The sequence below is a fragment of the Myodes glareolus genome, chromosome 1 (genome assembly GCF_982192425.1).
Source record: "Myodes glareolus chromosome 1, mMyoGla1.1, whole genome shotgun sequence".
NCBI classification, from domain to species: domain Eukaryota; kingdom Metazoa; phylum Chordata; class Mammalia; order Rodentia; family Cricetidae; genus Myodes; species Myodes glareolus.
The window spans coordinates 5,782,358-5,796,109 of record NC_142026.1 but is presented as its reverse complement, the minus strand read 5'-3'; the positions used below and the strand labels follow the sequence as shown (position 1 = coordinate 5,796,109).

Here is a 13,752-nt window from a genome sequence, read left to right as displayed (position 1 = left end):
CGCAAAATATTTTTTATAATTTTGTCTTTGAAACAAGGTCTCATATAGCTCAGGTTGGCTTCTAACTCAATACATAGCTGAGGATAACCTTGAACTCCTGATCCTTTTGCCTCCGCCTTCCAAGTACTGGGATAACAGGCATGTACCACCATGCCTGACTAAACTGTAAAGTTTAACTAATCCCTTGGATTATCACAGGACACATAGTAGGTCATGGTTTTGTTGTCACTTGTGTGGAGTGCTCACACAGAGTTTGTCCATGCGTTCTCATGCTTGCCAAATGCTCTTCACTAAGATGTAGCTCCACACCCTGGCTGTTGAGGAATATACCCAGCCAGTCCTTAACTCATGAGCCTCATGTTCTGCCTCCAGGCCCTGGGAATTACGGGTGTGTACCATATCTGACTTATGTAAATTAAGTTACAGCCGACTTTAGCAAGAGGCTAAGGAATACATAAGTAGACAGTTAATGTGGCATGCTGGCTTTCTGTATTTGACGCGTTCTTTTGAACTCCCACTTGTAAATGTAATTATGTTTCCCTAGACTAAGTAGTGCATTGTATATTCCTGGATAATTTAGCAGCAGAGGCTTTTACTTTATTGTGTACATGGACATAATTTATAGTAGATATTTTATTTTTTTTACCATAAAAATTATACAGGAGCTGGAGAGATGGCTCAGCAGTTAAGAGCCATCTTAACACTTGAATCTCAGTGTCCACATGGTAGCTCTCAATTTTCTGTAATTCCAGGTCTAGGGTATCTAACAACTTCTCTGTCCTCTGCAGGCATCAGCATACATGTGGTGCACAGACATATATGTAGGCAAACATACATACACATACAAAAAAGTCTTATTTTTAAAAATTATTATATAAGATTTTTTGCCAGTAGTGGCACATGCTTTTACCCCCAACACTTCGGAGGCTAAGGCAGGTGAATCTCCTGAGTTTGAGGCCAGCCTGATCTATGGAAAGAGTTCCAGGACAGCCACTGCTAAGCAGAGAAACTCTGTCTCAAAACAACCAAAAGAAAAAAAAATATTATGTCTTTAGTTAATATAATTAGTTGGTACTAAACAAAATGACTGAACTAAAATTTTGTTTTAGTGCTTTCTAGGTGTAGTCAATTTGATATGCACCTTTTCTCTTTTTTCTTTTCTCTTGAGGTAGACTCTCTTGTAGCCTAGTTTGACCTCAAACTTGCCAAGGATGACCTTGAACTTCTGGTTGATTCTCTGCCTCCTGATGAGATTGTAGGCATGCAGCACCACATCCGGTTAGCATAATATGCATTGTCTTGCTGGACAGTGGTGGCGCACACCTTTAATCCCAGCACGTGGGAGGCAGAGGCAGGTGGATCTCTGTGAGTTCGAGGCAGGCCTGGGGTCCACAGGACTAGCTCCATAGCCACTGGGAAACCCTGTCTTGAAACGCCTCTCAAAAATGTATTGTCCTTAAGGACTCTTAAGAGAGACATACAAGAATCTAATCTACTTGGGAAGTAGAAAAAGACAAGATCTCCTGAGTAAATTGGGAGCCTGGGCCCTTGGGAAAAGGTTGAGGGGTGGGGGTAGAGGCAGGGAAGAGAGCAGAGAAAAATAAAGATCAATAAAAAATTTTAAAAAGTATTGTCTTAATAAGTTTTTGGATTTGGGGGAAGGAGTTTGTTGTTTTGGGGGTTTGGTTTGTTTCGGTTGGTTTTTCAAGACAGGATTTTTATCTGTGTAACCTGATGGTCCTGGAATAAACTCTTGGAAACCAAGCTGACATTGAAGTTGGAGATCTGCCTGCCTCTGCCTCCTGAGTGCTAGGACTAAAGGCATGTGCCACCACCGCCCAGCTTGAACTACCCTCTCATTCTCATTTTAAACCTTTGAAAGTGCCTGAACATGGTGGTGCATCCCTTTGATCCCAGCACTCAGGAGGCAGAGGCAGGCTGGTTTCCAAGTTCAAGACCAATCTGGTCTCTAGAGCGAGTTCCAGGACAGCCAGGCCTACACAGAGAGAAATCCTGTCTCGGAAATAAAAAAAAAGGTAAAGTTCAGTGGTAAATAGTTTGCATGAGGTGATTTGGTGTCCAGAGCTACAAAAATAGTAATGAGAATTACAAAGGAGGTATGTATGCGGTCTTCACATATAGTAGTGACCAGTATATATTGGGTTGGTTTGTTGACAGCCATAGGTTCTAAGACCTGGTCTTAGCTGTAATTCACACTGACCTCAAGATTCTCCTGCCTTGGCCCCAGGTTCTGGGTTACAGTTTTGTACTACTACTTTGTATTTATTAATACAGTTTTTATTGAAATGTGGTTCACCATTTTTCTCCTTACAGGACATCATGGTGATGTTGGTGCTCCCATAGCTGATGTTATTCTCCCAGGGGCTGCGTACACAGAAAAGTCTGCTACTTATGTCAATACTGAGGGTAGAGCCCAACAAACCAAAGTAGCCGTTACACCTCCTGGCTTGGCGAGAGAAGACTGGAAAATCATAAGAGCTCTCTCGGAGGTATTATTTTTTGAGGCATTTCTTTGAAGTAATTGTATTCATTAAGCAGATGGGGACGTAGCTTGATTGGTATTGTGCTTGCATGCAGTCCTAGGTTCAATAAATTCTTGTACATAATTTATAGTGCTGGAGATAGACCCAGGGCTTCAGCAGATACCAGGCAGGAGTTTTGCCACTGAGCTACATGTTCGTTCTCTAAGGCATGTCATAGTGATGCTGCTTAAGGGATGCTAAACATGTTAGCTTGTTAAGATGATTTTCAAAGTCGCGGAAAGTTTTCCTCTAGAATGAGGGAGGGTTGCATAACCTGGTAGTATAGGAGAAAAGGCCTTCAGAAAATTAAGTATTAAAACAGGAATAGGTATTTAGCCTAGCATCATCTCTGTAATCCTTGACTTCAGAACCATGCACTTGCTAAGAACTCTCTACTATGGAGCAGCATTCTGCAGGTAAATATGGTGACATCTTATGAATTAGAGTTTTTGACATCTGTATTCCACACCTGATGCTTCCCTGAAAAATCTTTCTGGATTGGACAGATGGCTCAGTCAATGGTTAAGAGCATTGGCTGTTCTTCCAGAGGACCCGGGTTTAATTCCCAGCATTTACATGATGACTCACAATGATCTGTAACTCATTTTAGGAGATTTATCACGCTTTTCTGGCCTCCTTAGAGATCAGGTATGCACATGGTACACAGATACGTACACAGGCAAAACACATACACAAAAAAGTAATAATGAATAAATATTTTTTTAAGAAGAAAGGAAAAATTTGTCTGCTAAAAGATACTAATAGAGGGTGGGGGTTTTTTTTTCCCCTTTAGTAATACCTCATTATTTCACCATAGTTGCAATTATAAATTATTTTTGTCCCTGTTTTCAGTTCTAGAGATTGAGTCCAGTCTGATGTACATACTAGGTTCCAACCCAGACATTTTTTACCCCCTCTCAAGATAGAGTTTCTCTCTGTGTGCTCTGGAATGTGATCTGTAGACCAGGCTGGCCTCAAACTCTGAAATCCCCCTGCCTCTGCTTTCCAAACGCAAGTGTTACCTTGCTACGCTAAGTGACATTTATTTATTGTATTGGGTCATGGGCTGTGCATGCTGCAGCATGTATTTGGAGGTTTAAAGGGCATCCTGAGGGTGTCTATTCTCTCCCTGGACCTAGTGGGTCCTAAGGATTGACTCCAAACTACAGGCTTGACACCAGGTAGCTTGAGTCATTTTGGCTGCCCCAACTCCGGCATATTGTAGTAGTAAAGTTGTGTGTCCTGATGAATCTGATCTATGTAGATTGCAGGTATCACTCTTCCATATGATACTCTGGATCAAGTGAGGAACCGTCTAGAAGAGGTCTCTCCTAATCTTGTTCGATATGATGATGTTGAAGGAGCTAATTACTTTCAGCAAGCAAGTGAACTTGCCCAGGTAAAAGCTTGCCTGGACAATTTTCCTAATGGTGTATTTCTTGGCACAATAGTACTGATTTTCTGTCTTATTTTTTCAGCTGGTGAACCAGGAACTTCTTGCTGACCCACTTGTTCCACCTCAGCTTACTATAAAAGACTTCTATATGACAGGTAAGTAGCTCTCAGTTCAACTACAGACCACCCAGAGAAAATCAGAGGACCTGCTTTATCTTTATAGCTATTTGTGCTTGGCACTGTTTGCTACTAATCTGAGGATTTTGTGCTTGTACATTTATTTGTGTGTGAGCAAGCATACACTCACCATGAAGGGTGTGGAGCTTGGGACAGTCTGTGGGAATCCAACTCAAATCATCAAGCTTGGTGACAAGCACCTTGGGTTCACCAAGCCTCTTCACTGGCCTCTAATTTGAATTGTCAAACATTAAAACTAATGGAATTTAAGAGACAGGACTGGGGCTGGAAGCTCATTGTACATTAAGCATGGGCACTATACCCCTAATCTAACTTTTTCAGTGCTTGTGACATGTAAGCAAAGTTTAACATTAGCAGATTTTTAAATGTAAAATTTTACTATTATAAGAAAAATTACTGAACAGAAATTTAGGGAGAATTTTCCAAAGTACTAAAAATACTGTCAAGGTTCATCTGAAAATTATAGATGAAATATTTAAATATGAAGTATATTAAACAGGGCTTCTGAGGTAAATTGTTGGAATTTTTGTTTGTTGTTTTTTAAGACAGGATTTCTCTGTGAAACAGTCCAAGCTATCCTGGAACTTGCTCTATAGACCAGGCTGGCCAGGAACTCACAGAAATCCACCTGCATCTGCCTCCCAAGTATTGGGGTTAAAGGTGCGCACCACCACCACCACTCAGAAGAAATTTTTTAAGAACTATAGAGCTGTAGCAGGCTTTCTTTTGGGCCAACCAGCTCCCAAACCATGGCCCGATGATTTACGATTAGGTATGGATGCTCGGCCTTACCTTATGTTTGTCTCACCAGCTCTTACAACTTAACCTGTTTCACCTACATTTTGCATTGGAACTCTTTACCTTTTTTTCACTCTGTGTGTCCTTCTCCATGTCTGCCTGGCTACTGGCTGCCTGGCTCTAAGCATTTCCCTCTTCCTTTTCCCTTCCTCTCTTCTCCCCTTGAGTCTAGATTCCTCCTCCTATTTATTCTCTGTGCCTGCCAGCCCTGCCTAGCTATTTACTGCCTAACTATTGTCTGTTCAGCTTTTCATTAGACCAATCAGGTGCCTTAGGCAGGCAAAGCAATACATCTTTACATCGTTAAACAAATGCAGCATCAACAAATGTAACACATCTTTGCCTAGGTAAATAGTTCACAACAGACCATCTGAAATGCATTTTCTATAGATTTGACAGCAGTTGGTAAATGTATGAGATAGTTGATATATAAATAATTTCATATGTAAAAGCATATAGCATAAATGTATTTGTTTATTTTAAAGTTTGGGTGTCATGTAACCCAAGGTGACTTAGACTAGCTGTGTTATAGCAGAGGATGACCTTGAATTTGTAATTTTCCCTGCTTACACCATGACACTGGGAGTCCACTCAGGGCTTCCTGCACACTAGTTAAGCCTTTTACCAACTGAACTACATCTCTAGCCCTAAAGTTATGTTTCATAGTTTTTTTTTCTGTTTTCTTTTTTTTTAAATTTTTTCTTTTGTTTTATGCCGTTTTAAAAATGTATACAGTAGCAGTTTGGCGGTGTTAGTGCGTGCCTTTATCCCAGCACTCAGGAGGTAGAGACAGGTGAATCTCTGTGAGTTTAAGGACAGCCTGGTCTACAGAGTAAACTCCAGGACAGCCAGGGCTACACTGAGGAACCTGTCTCAAAAAACAAGAACAAAAAAAGGTGTACAGTGTTTTGCTGCATACATGTCTGTGTATACCACATGTATGTAAATGCCTGAGGAGATGAGAAGAGCATGTTGGATCCCCTGAAACTAGAGCTGTGTACAGTTGTGAGCCATCAAGTAGATGCTGGGAATGGAATCCCAGTCCTCTCCAGGAGCAGCAAATGATCTTAACTCCTGAGCTGTCTCTTCAGCCCCTTTCGTATATTTTTAATTAGCATATATTAGTAGGTTACTTCCTATTAATAGATTATTTCAGTGAGGCTAGGAAAAAGGTTAGGATCAGGGCCAGCAGCACGGCTTATTGTGTAAAGGAGCTTGCCATGTAACCCTGACCCCACAACAGGAGAGAACCAACCTCTAAAAGTTGTCTTCTGACCTCCACACAGACACTCTGACATGTGCATTCCCCACACCAATAACAAATTTCTAAACAAGAGTTTTCAAAATAAATGCAAGTTGGGATCATTGTAGAATACAACAGAAACCAGACACAACCATAATGAAGCATCACTGTGACCTCTAGCTCTTGAGGGGCAGAGGCAGGAAAATTTCTGTGTATTCAGAGATTGGCAGTGTTTGATGAGCATGGTGGCTTACACCTATAGTCTCAGCACTTGGATGACAGGAGGAGTTCAAGGTTAAACTCTGGGACATAGTAAGACCTTATGTTGATCAAATTCAACGCAATGCCCATCAAAATCCCAGCAAAATTCTTCAAAGACCTCGAAAGAACGGTACTCAACTTCATTTGGAAAAACAAAAAACCCAGAATAGCCAAAATAATCCTGCAATAAAAGCAATAAAAGAACTTCTAAAGGCATCACAATCCCTGAATTCAAACTCTACTACAGAGCTACAGTACTGAAAACAGCCTGGTATTGGCATAAGAACAGACAGGAGGACCAATGGAACCGAATAAAAGCCCTGATCTTTGACAAAGAAGCAAAAAATATCAAATGGAAAAAGGAAAGCATAGTTAGCAAGTGGTGCTGGCATAACTGGATGTCAACATGTAGAAGAATGAAAATAGACCCATATCGGGCTAGAGAGATGGCTCAGAGGTTAAGAGCACTGACTGCTCTTCCAGAGGTCCTGAGTTTGATTCCCAGCAACCACATGGTGGCTCATAGTCATCTGTAATGAGATCTGGTGCCCTCTTCTGGCCAGGAAGCATACATACAGACAGAACACTGTAAATAATAAAATCTTTAAAAAATAAAAAAAAGAGAAAAAGAAAAAAAAGAAAATAGACCCATATCTATCACCATGCACAAAACTCAAGTCCAAATGGATCAAAGACCTCAACATAAAGCCAGCCACACTGAACCTTATAGAAGAGAAAGTAGGAAGTACACTTGAACTCATTGGCACAAGGAACCACTTCCTAAATATAACCCCAGCAGCATAGATACTGAGAGAAACAATTAATAAATGGGACCTCCTGAAACTGAAAATCTTCTGTAAAGCAAAGGACACGGTCAACAAGACAAAATGACAGCTTATAAAATGGGAAAAGATCTTCACTAACCCCACATCAGACTGAGGTCTGACCTCCAAAAGATACAAAGAACTCAAGAAATTGGACACCAAAAGATCGCATAATCTAATAAAAAAGTGGAGTACAGACCTAAACAGAGAACTCTCAGCAGAGGAATCTAAAATGGCTGAAAGACACTTAAGGAAATGCTCAACATCCTTAGTCATTAGACAAATGCAAATCAAAACAACCCCTGAGATTCCCTCTTAACACCTGTAAGAATAGCCAAGATCAAAACCACTGGTGACAACTTATGCTGGAGAGGTTGTGGGGAAAAGTTCTGCATTGCTGGTGGGCATGCAAGCTGGTACAACCCCCTTGGATGTCAGTGTGGCGATTTCTCAGAAAATTAGGAAACGACCTTCCTCATGACCCAGCAATACCACTTTTGGGTATATATCCAAAGGAAGCTCAATCGTGCCACAAAGACACATGCTCAGCTATGTTCATAGCAGGTTTGTTTGTCATAGCCTGAACCTGGAAACAACCTAAATGGCCTTCGACCGAAGAATGGATAAGGAAAATGTGGTACATTTACATAATGAAGTACTACACAGCAGAAAAAAATAATGACATCTTGAATTTTGCAGGAAAATGGATGGAGCTAGAAAACATTATTTTGAGTGAGGTAACCCAGACACAGAAAAACAATTATCACATGTGCTCACTCATAGGTGGTTTATAAACATAAAGCAAAGAAAGGCAGCCTACAAACCGCAATCCCAGAGAACTTAGACAACAATGAGGACACTAAGAGAGACTTAAAATAGATCTAATGTACATGAGAAGTAGAAAGTAGAAAAAGACAAGATCTCCTGAGTAAATTGGGAGCATGGGGCCCTTGGGGGAAGGATTGAAAGGGGGAGAGGAGAGGCAGGGAGGGAGCAGAGAAAAATGTAGAGCTCAATAAATATCAACAAAAAATGTATAAAAAAAGACCCTAGGTTGAATAAGCAGTACACACAAACAAAAATATTTGGTCTCCCCCACTTCCGTTTTGTTTGGTTGGTTTTTTTGTTTTGTTTTGTTTTGTTTTTTGGCTTTTTTGATACAGGGTTTCTCTGTAACAGCCCTGGCTGTCCTAGAACTCACTCTGTAGACCAAGCTGGTCTCAAACTCACCTACCTCTACCTCTTGAATTGCTGGGATTAAGGGTGTGTGCCACCCCCACCCCTTTTAAGTTTTCTGTATTTTGGATTATTGAGACACAGTTTCTCTGTGTAGGTTTGGAACATATCCTAGAAGTCGCTCTGTAGACCAGGCTGGCCTTAAACTCAGAGATCCGCCTGCCTCTGCCTCCCAAGTGCTGAGATTAAAGGTTAAACTGTGCACACGTCATCCGGGTTACTTTTTTTTTTTTCTTTGCGAGGGGTGTTTCAAGCCAGGGTTTCTCTGTTGCTCTGGGGCCTGTCTTGGAAGTTGCTCTGTAGACCAGCTGGCCTCACAAAGATCCACCTGCCTCTGCCTCTTCGAGTTCTGAGATTAAAGGTGTGTACCACCACTGCCCAGCCAGTTTATGCTTTTTTTAAAATTACTTTTAATTTATCATAATCAAAGAAAGCCAGCGACTATGTGTGTGTCTGCGCTCATGTGCGCGCAGGCCTGTGCATGCCACCACCATACTTTAGAGGCCAGAGGACAGCTTTCCGAAGCAAGCGCTCTTTCCATCATGTTGATGCTGAGGTTCTCTTGCTGTCTCTGCCGTGCGCTTTACCCCAGGCTAGCTGGCCCGAGTTACCAGGTGATTGTTTTAGTCTAAGTGCTTATTCTGTCATTGTGGTGTTAGGATTACTGATGTGTGTCTGTACTACGTGAAGCTTTTACATTGGGTTTCAGAGTTCAAACTCAGTTTGTCTGGCCTTTGTCAGCACCTGGGTGGTTTGTTTTGTTTTGTAAATTCTGTTTTGGCCAGGTAGACCTGAAACTCACAGCAATCCTTCTGTCTCAGCCTACCACATAAACAGTTGTGTCTTTTTTTTTTGTTTTAGATTTTTTTTTTTTAAAGAATTTCCTATCATTTAATTTTTTCATACTGGTATGTTATCTAGCTCTTATGTGATTATTTAATTATTGCTAAATATTAAAAACAGTTAACCAGAAAGCTGTGGTGGTAAATAAGAAGTAAAGGCAAGAAGGTCATAGTTCAAAGAGGTCATCCTTGGCTTCATAAACAGCCCAAGATAACAAGACCCAAGCTAAAAAAATACTTGGCCAGTAAAGAACTTATGTGCAAAATGTATTGCTTATTTATAATTGCATTACAGCCTCACCATCTTTTGTTCTTGAATATGTGCAACATTAAATTTTCGGTGCATGTTCTAAAGTCACATTAACAAAATCCTGGCCTGGTGGCTGTTCCCTGTAATCTCAGCACATAGGAATCTGAGGTAGGAGGAGCACCTCAAGTTTGAGGCTAATTTGGTATACTATTGAGTTCCTGTCTGGTCTGAAATCTGAGACACTGTTTCCAAAGCTACAAAGGAAGTTCTGTTAACAAAATGCATGTTCTTAATGTCTTTCAGATTCAATTAGCAGAGCCTCACAGACAATGGCCAAGTGTGTCAAAGCTGTCACAGAGGGCGCTCAGGCGGTAGAGGAACCATCCATATGCTGAGACATCTACCAGGGACCCAGTTTTGCTAGAGACAGTAAATGGACATTGGTGTAATCCCTTACAAGCTAATGTTTTCCAATGTGATTCTGAATGATGTGATATTTAAAGTTATGCTATGCTTATTTGAAAATGGTATTGCCCTTAACCAAAATCTTGGCAGTCTAAAGTTTATGTATTATGTACATGCATTAAATAGTTTAATAAAGCTATCATTTGTTCTTTCATGGTAAAAACACTGAGCCTTAAAATTGAATTTTTTTCCATAGATCATTATTGTTTTAAAATGGATGAAAGGAAAGGCCTTTTAGGACTAGAGACATAGCTCATTGGTACAGTAGTGTAAGGCTAAAGATTCAACCCTTGAGGCTTAAGAAAACAACAAAGATCTTCCATTCAGTCTCACATTTTGTGCATAAGACCTGCAAAATGACACAGAATAGGTAAAGGTACTTGTGCCAGCTCTAACTAGAAGTTGAGCCCTGGAACTTACATGGTGGAAGGAGGAAACTGACTCTTACAAGTTGTACACACACACTCTAGTAGCCTGGGCTACAGATTTAAGAGTCTGCCTCAACAGGACATGGTGGCACATGCCTTTAATCTCAGCACTCAGGAGGCAGAGGCAGGTGAATATCTGTGAGTTTGAGGCTAGGCTGGTCTATAGAGTGAGTTTTAGGATAACCAGGACTACACAGGGAAACCCTGTCTCAGAAAAAAAAAGGTGAAAAAAATTAAGTTTTCTGTTAAAATTAATTAATAGAAATGCAGGACTGGAGAGATGGCTCGGCTATTAAGAGTACTGGCTACTCTTCCACCGAGGACCCAGGTTCGGTTTCCTGCACCCACATTTCTATGGGAACTGGTTAAGCCACAGGGCACATGGCAATATATATCAAATTATTAAAATGGGTTAATTTAAGTTATAACAGCTAGTTAATAATAACCTGAGCTAATAGGCCAAATCAGCTTCTTTATTAACCAATGGTAATAGGACATATTCACAGCATACAGAGGGGAATCCCACATCATCTTCCTCTTCTGGCTTCCGTGGGCACCAGGCTTGCAAGTGGTGCATAACATGCATGCAGGCAGAACACCCATATACATAAAATAAAACAATAATTAGCTGAACAGTGGTGGTGTGTACTTTTAATCCCAGCATTCAAGAGGCAGAGGCAGGCAAATCTCTGAGTTCGAGGTCAGCCTGGTCTGCAAAGTGAGTTCCAGGACAGCCAATGCTGTTTACACAAAGAAACTCTCTCAGGGGGAGGGGGTGAATTAATTAAAGAAAAAAGTAAACATTTTATAATTAACTTAGGAGATGATCCAAAAGTAGGTAAAGGGGTTTTTTGTTGTTTTGTTTTATCTGCACTTGGAGGATTGAACCAGGGCCTAAGCAGACTGAGCAAGTGTTCTGCCATTGCAATACAGCATCAGTACTGTTTTTGTTTTGTTTATTTTTTTCAAAATTCTTTTCTTTTGTAATCCTAATTCCTTTCTCCTTTCACTAAAACTCCCAAGTATAGGATACCATTTTCCTGGCTTAGGCAACAATATGGTTCTAGAGTAGAGGAGTGTGCCATCAATAATTTAGAAACTGTAGAGGGCTGAGGAATGGACAGTACACTTGGGGTGTGTGAAGCCCTAAGTTTACTTCCCCTCACACAAAATAACTATAGAGTTTGCCAACTTTTTTCAGAATTCCTTGTTTTTGGTGCTGTCTTGAAGTTGTGTACTTTAAAGTACTTAGCTTGGAGTTAAGCTAATAGAGCATCTATGTGGATGGACGTAGGTTTTGACCCCAACATACACAAAAGTACTTTGCCTAAAACTCCTAGTTGCCTGAAAGTATAAATTCTTTGTTCTAAGTGTTTGAATCCAATACAGATTTCCTCTGCCTCCCAGTATTCTTCACCACTCAACTCTGCAGGCCTCAAGGGGACATAACTCCACCTTTGAGTTTCACACAGTGCTCTGCAGTGAACTGGATACTGCAGTGAGAAGGAGCTGGATACAGCTAAGTGGGTCCAGTATCCTTGGCCACCCTCAGGGTACCCAGAATACACTTAGATACTAGCGGCACGAGTGGGTTCTTTGAGTACAGGGTCTTGCCATGCTGCCCAAGTTTAGTCAGATTTACTGAAGTTTGCTTCTAAGAGTGAAATAAAACTTCTATCAGAAGACAATTTCTTGGTAGTGATAGGATTCTGAGAACGGTCGAAGCTACTGATGTATATATGTGGGAACAGGTGGGTTCTTTCTTTTTTTGTTTTCTCTTCCGTTTTTCAAGACAAGGTTTCTCTGTAGCTTTGGAGCCTGTCTTGAAACTAGCTCTTGTAGACCAGGCTGACCTCGAACTCAGAGATCTGCCTGCCTCTGCCTCACGAGGGCTGGGATTAAAGGCGTGTGCCATGACAAATGACTTCTTTTGGGAAATATAAACATAAATTTGAGCTCATGTGATTCTGCTTCAGCCGTCTGTGCAGCTCAGATCAGGTGACAGTGCTGCCACCATGATTGTTGCTAACTTACTAAAGCATTTCTTGCCAGCTCAAACCAATCTTGTTTAACTTTGGAAGAGTTGGACGTACAACACACACACACACACACACACACACACACACACACACTCACACTGTGCATGTGCATTGTGACAGAGTTATTTTTTCACTCAGAATGAGGAACATCATAAGTTCCAAACTCATCTGAGTGACATAGTTTTAAAAATAACTGTGAACTAGTAAATGGTAAAGGCACTTGCCACCAACCCTGGGTTTGACCCCTGGGACTCCTCATGGTGGAAGGAGAGAACTCTCCAAAGTTGTCCTGAGACCATGACACTTGCACGCACATGAATAAATGTATTTTATTTTGTTTTGGATTTGGGTGTTTGAAACAGGCCTCTGTATGTGGCTGGCCCTAATTAAGTAGATCAGGCTGGCCTTGAAATCAGAGATCTTCCTGTCTTTGTTCCCCCAGTGCTGGGATTAAAGGTGTGTACCACCATGCCCAACTTGTAATAGATTTTTTTAAGCCTTTTTTTTTCTTTGAATGCGGGGAGAAAATTTGCTCATCTGCGGTGTGTGGTCGAATTGATAAAGCTCAATAACAGAGCTACTCTCTTTCTGCAGCTTCCCAGGCCACAGTGTCCAGAAAGCAGAACGTGGACACTTTGTGTTTGCTCAGCAAGAATTACACAGCCACATCTCTTCATGGGGTAGGGTTTGCTTTGCATCTACAAACCTTAGGAAATGGTCAGTTGGGGATAAACATCCCTGTACAGCACTGTTCTCTTGGGAATTGGGTTTATTTCTCAGTAACTAGTGGGTGTCCTCTATGATCTACACCCTTCATTATTAGCCTAGTATGTGTCCTTAATGTGTTTGCTCCGTCTCTTTTCAGGCCTTTGTTCCCTGTGGAAGGGAAAGGCATTTTACCCTCTCAGCAACTGTGTCTCTGGTGGCCTCTCTCTAACGTGCTTACCTCATGTTTTCCACTAAGGCCAGGATTGATGGCACACACTCTAATCACAACACTTGAGAGACGGAGTGTTCAGTGCCAGCCAGTGCCTGCATGAGCCCCTGAAAGAGGCAGGGTTTCAAGACAGGGTTTCTCTGTGAAACAGCTCTGGCTGTCCTGGAACTCACTTTGAACTGGCTTTGAACTCAAGGAGATTCGCCTGCCTCTGCCTCCCCTGCCTCTGCCTCAGGCAAGCTGGGATTAAAGGCGTATACTCGTACTACCTGGCTGCCTTATGTGCTTTATTT

General features: G+C 41.3%; 1 protein-coding gene across 2 annotated transcripts in view; it reads left to right on the top strand.

Annotated features, from left to right (window-relative positions):
- The window catches only part of Ndufs1 (NADH:ubiquinone oxidoreductase core subunit S1), a 35,288-nt gene extending 25,068 nt beyond the window's left edge, over nt 1–10,220 (top strand). For both annotated transcript variants that reach the window (XM_048459363.3, XM_048459364.3), the window contains exons 16-19: nt 2,335–2,510; nt 3,808–3,942; nt 4,022–4,094; nt 9,894–10,220. In XM_048459363.3, coding sequence (XP_048315320.2) covers nt 2,335–2,510; nt 3,808–3,942; nt 4,022–4,094; nt 9,894–9,985 — 476 coding nt within the window. In that variant the 3' untranslated portion in view covers nt 9,986–10,220. The remainder of the gene's footprint in view (nt 1–2,334; nt 2,511–3,807; nt 3,943–4,021; nt 4,095–9,893) is intronic.
- Nucleotides 10,221–13,752: the final 3,532 nt, after the last annotated feature.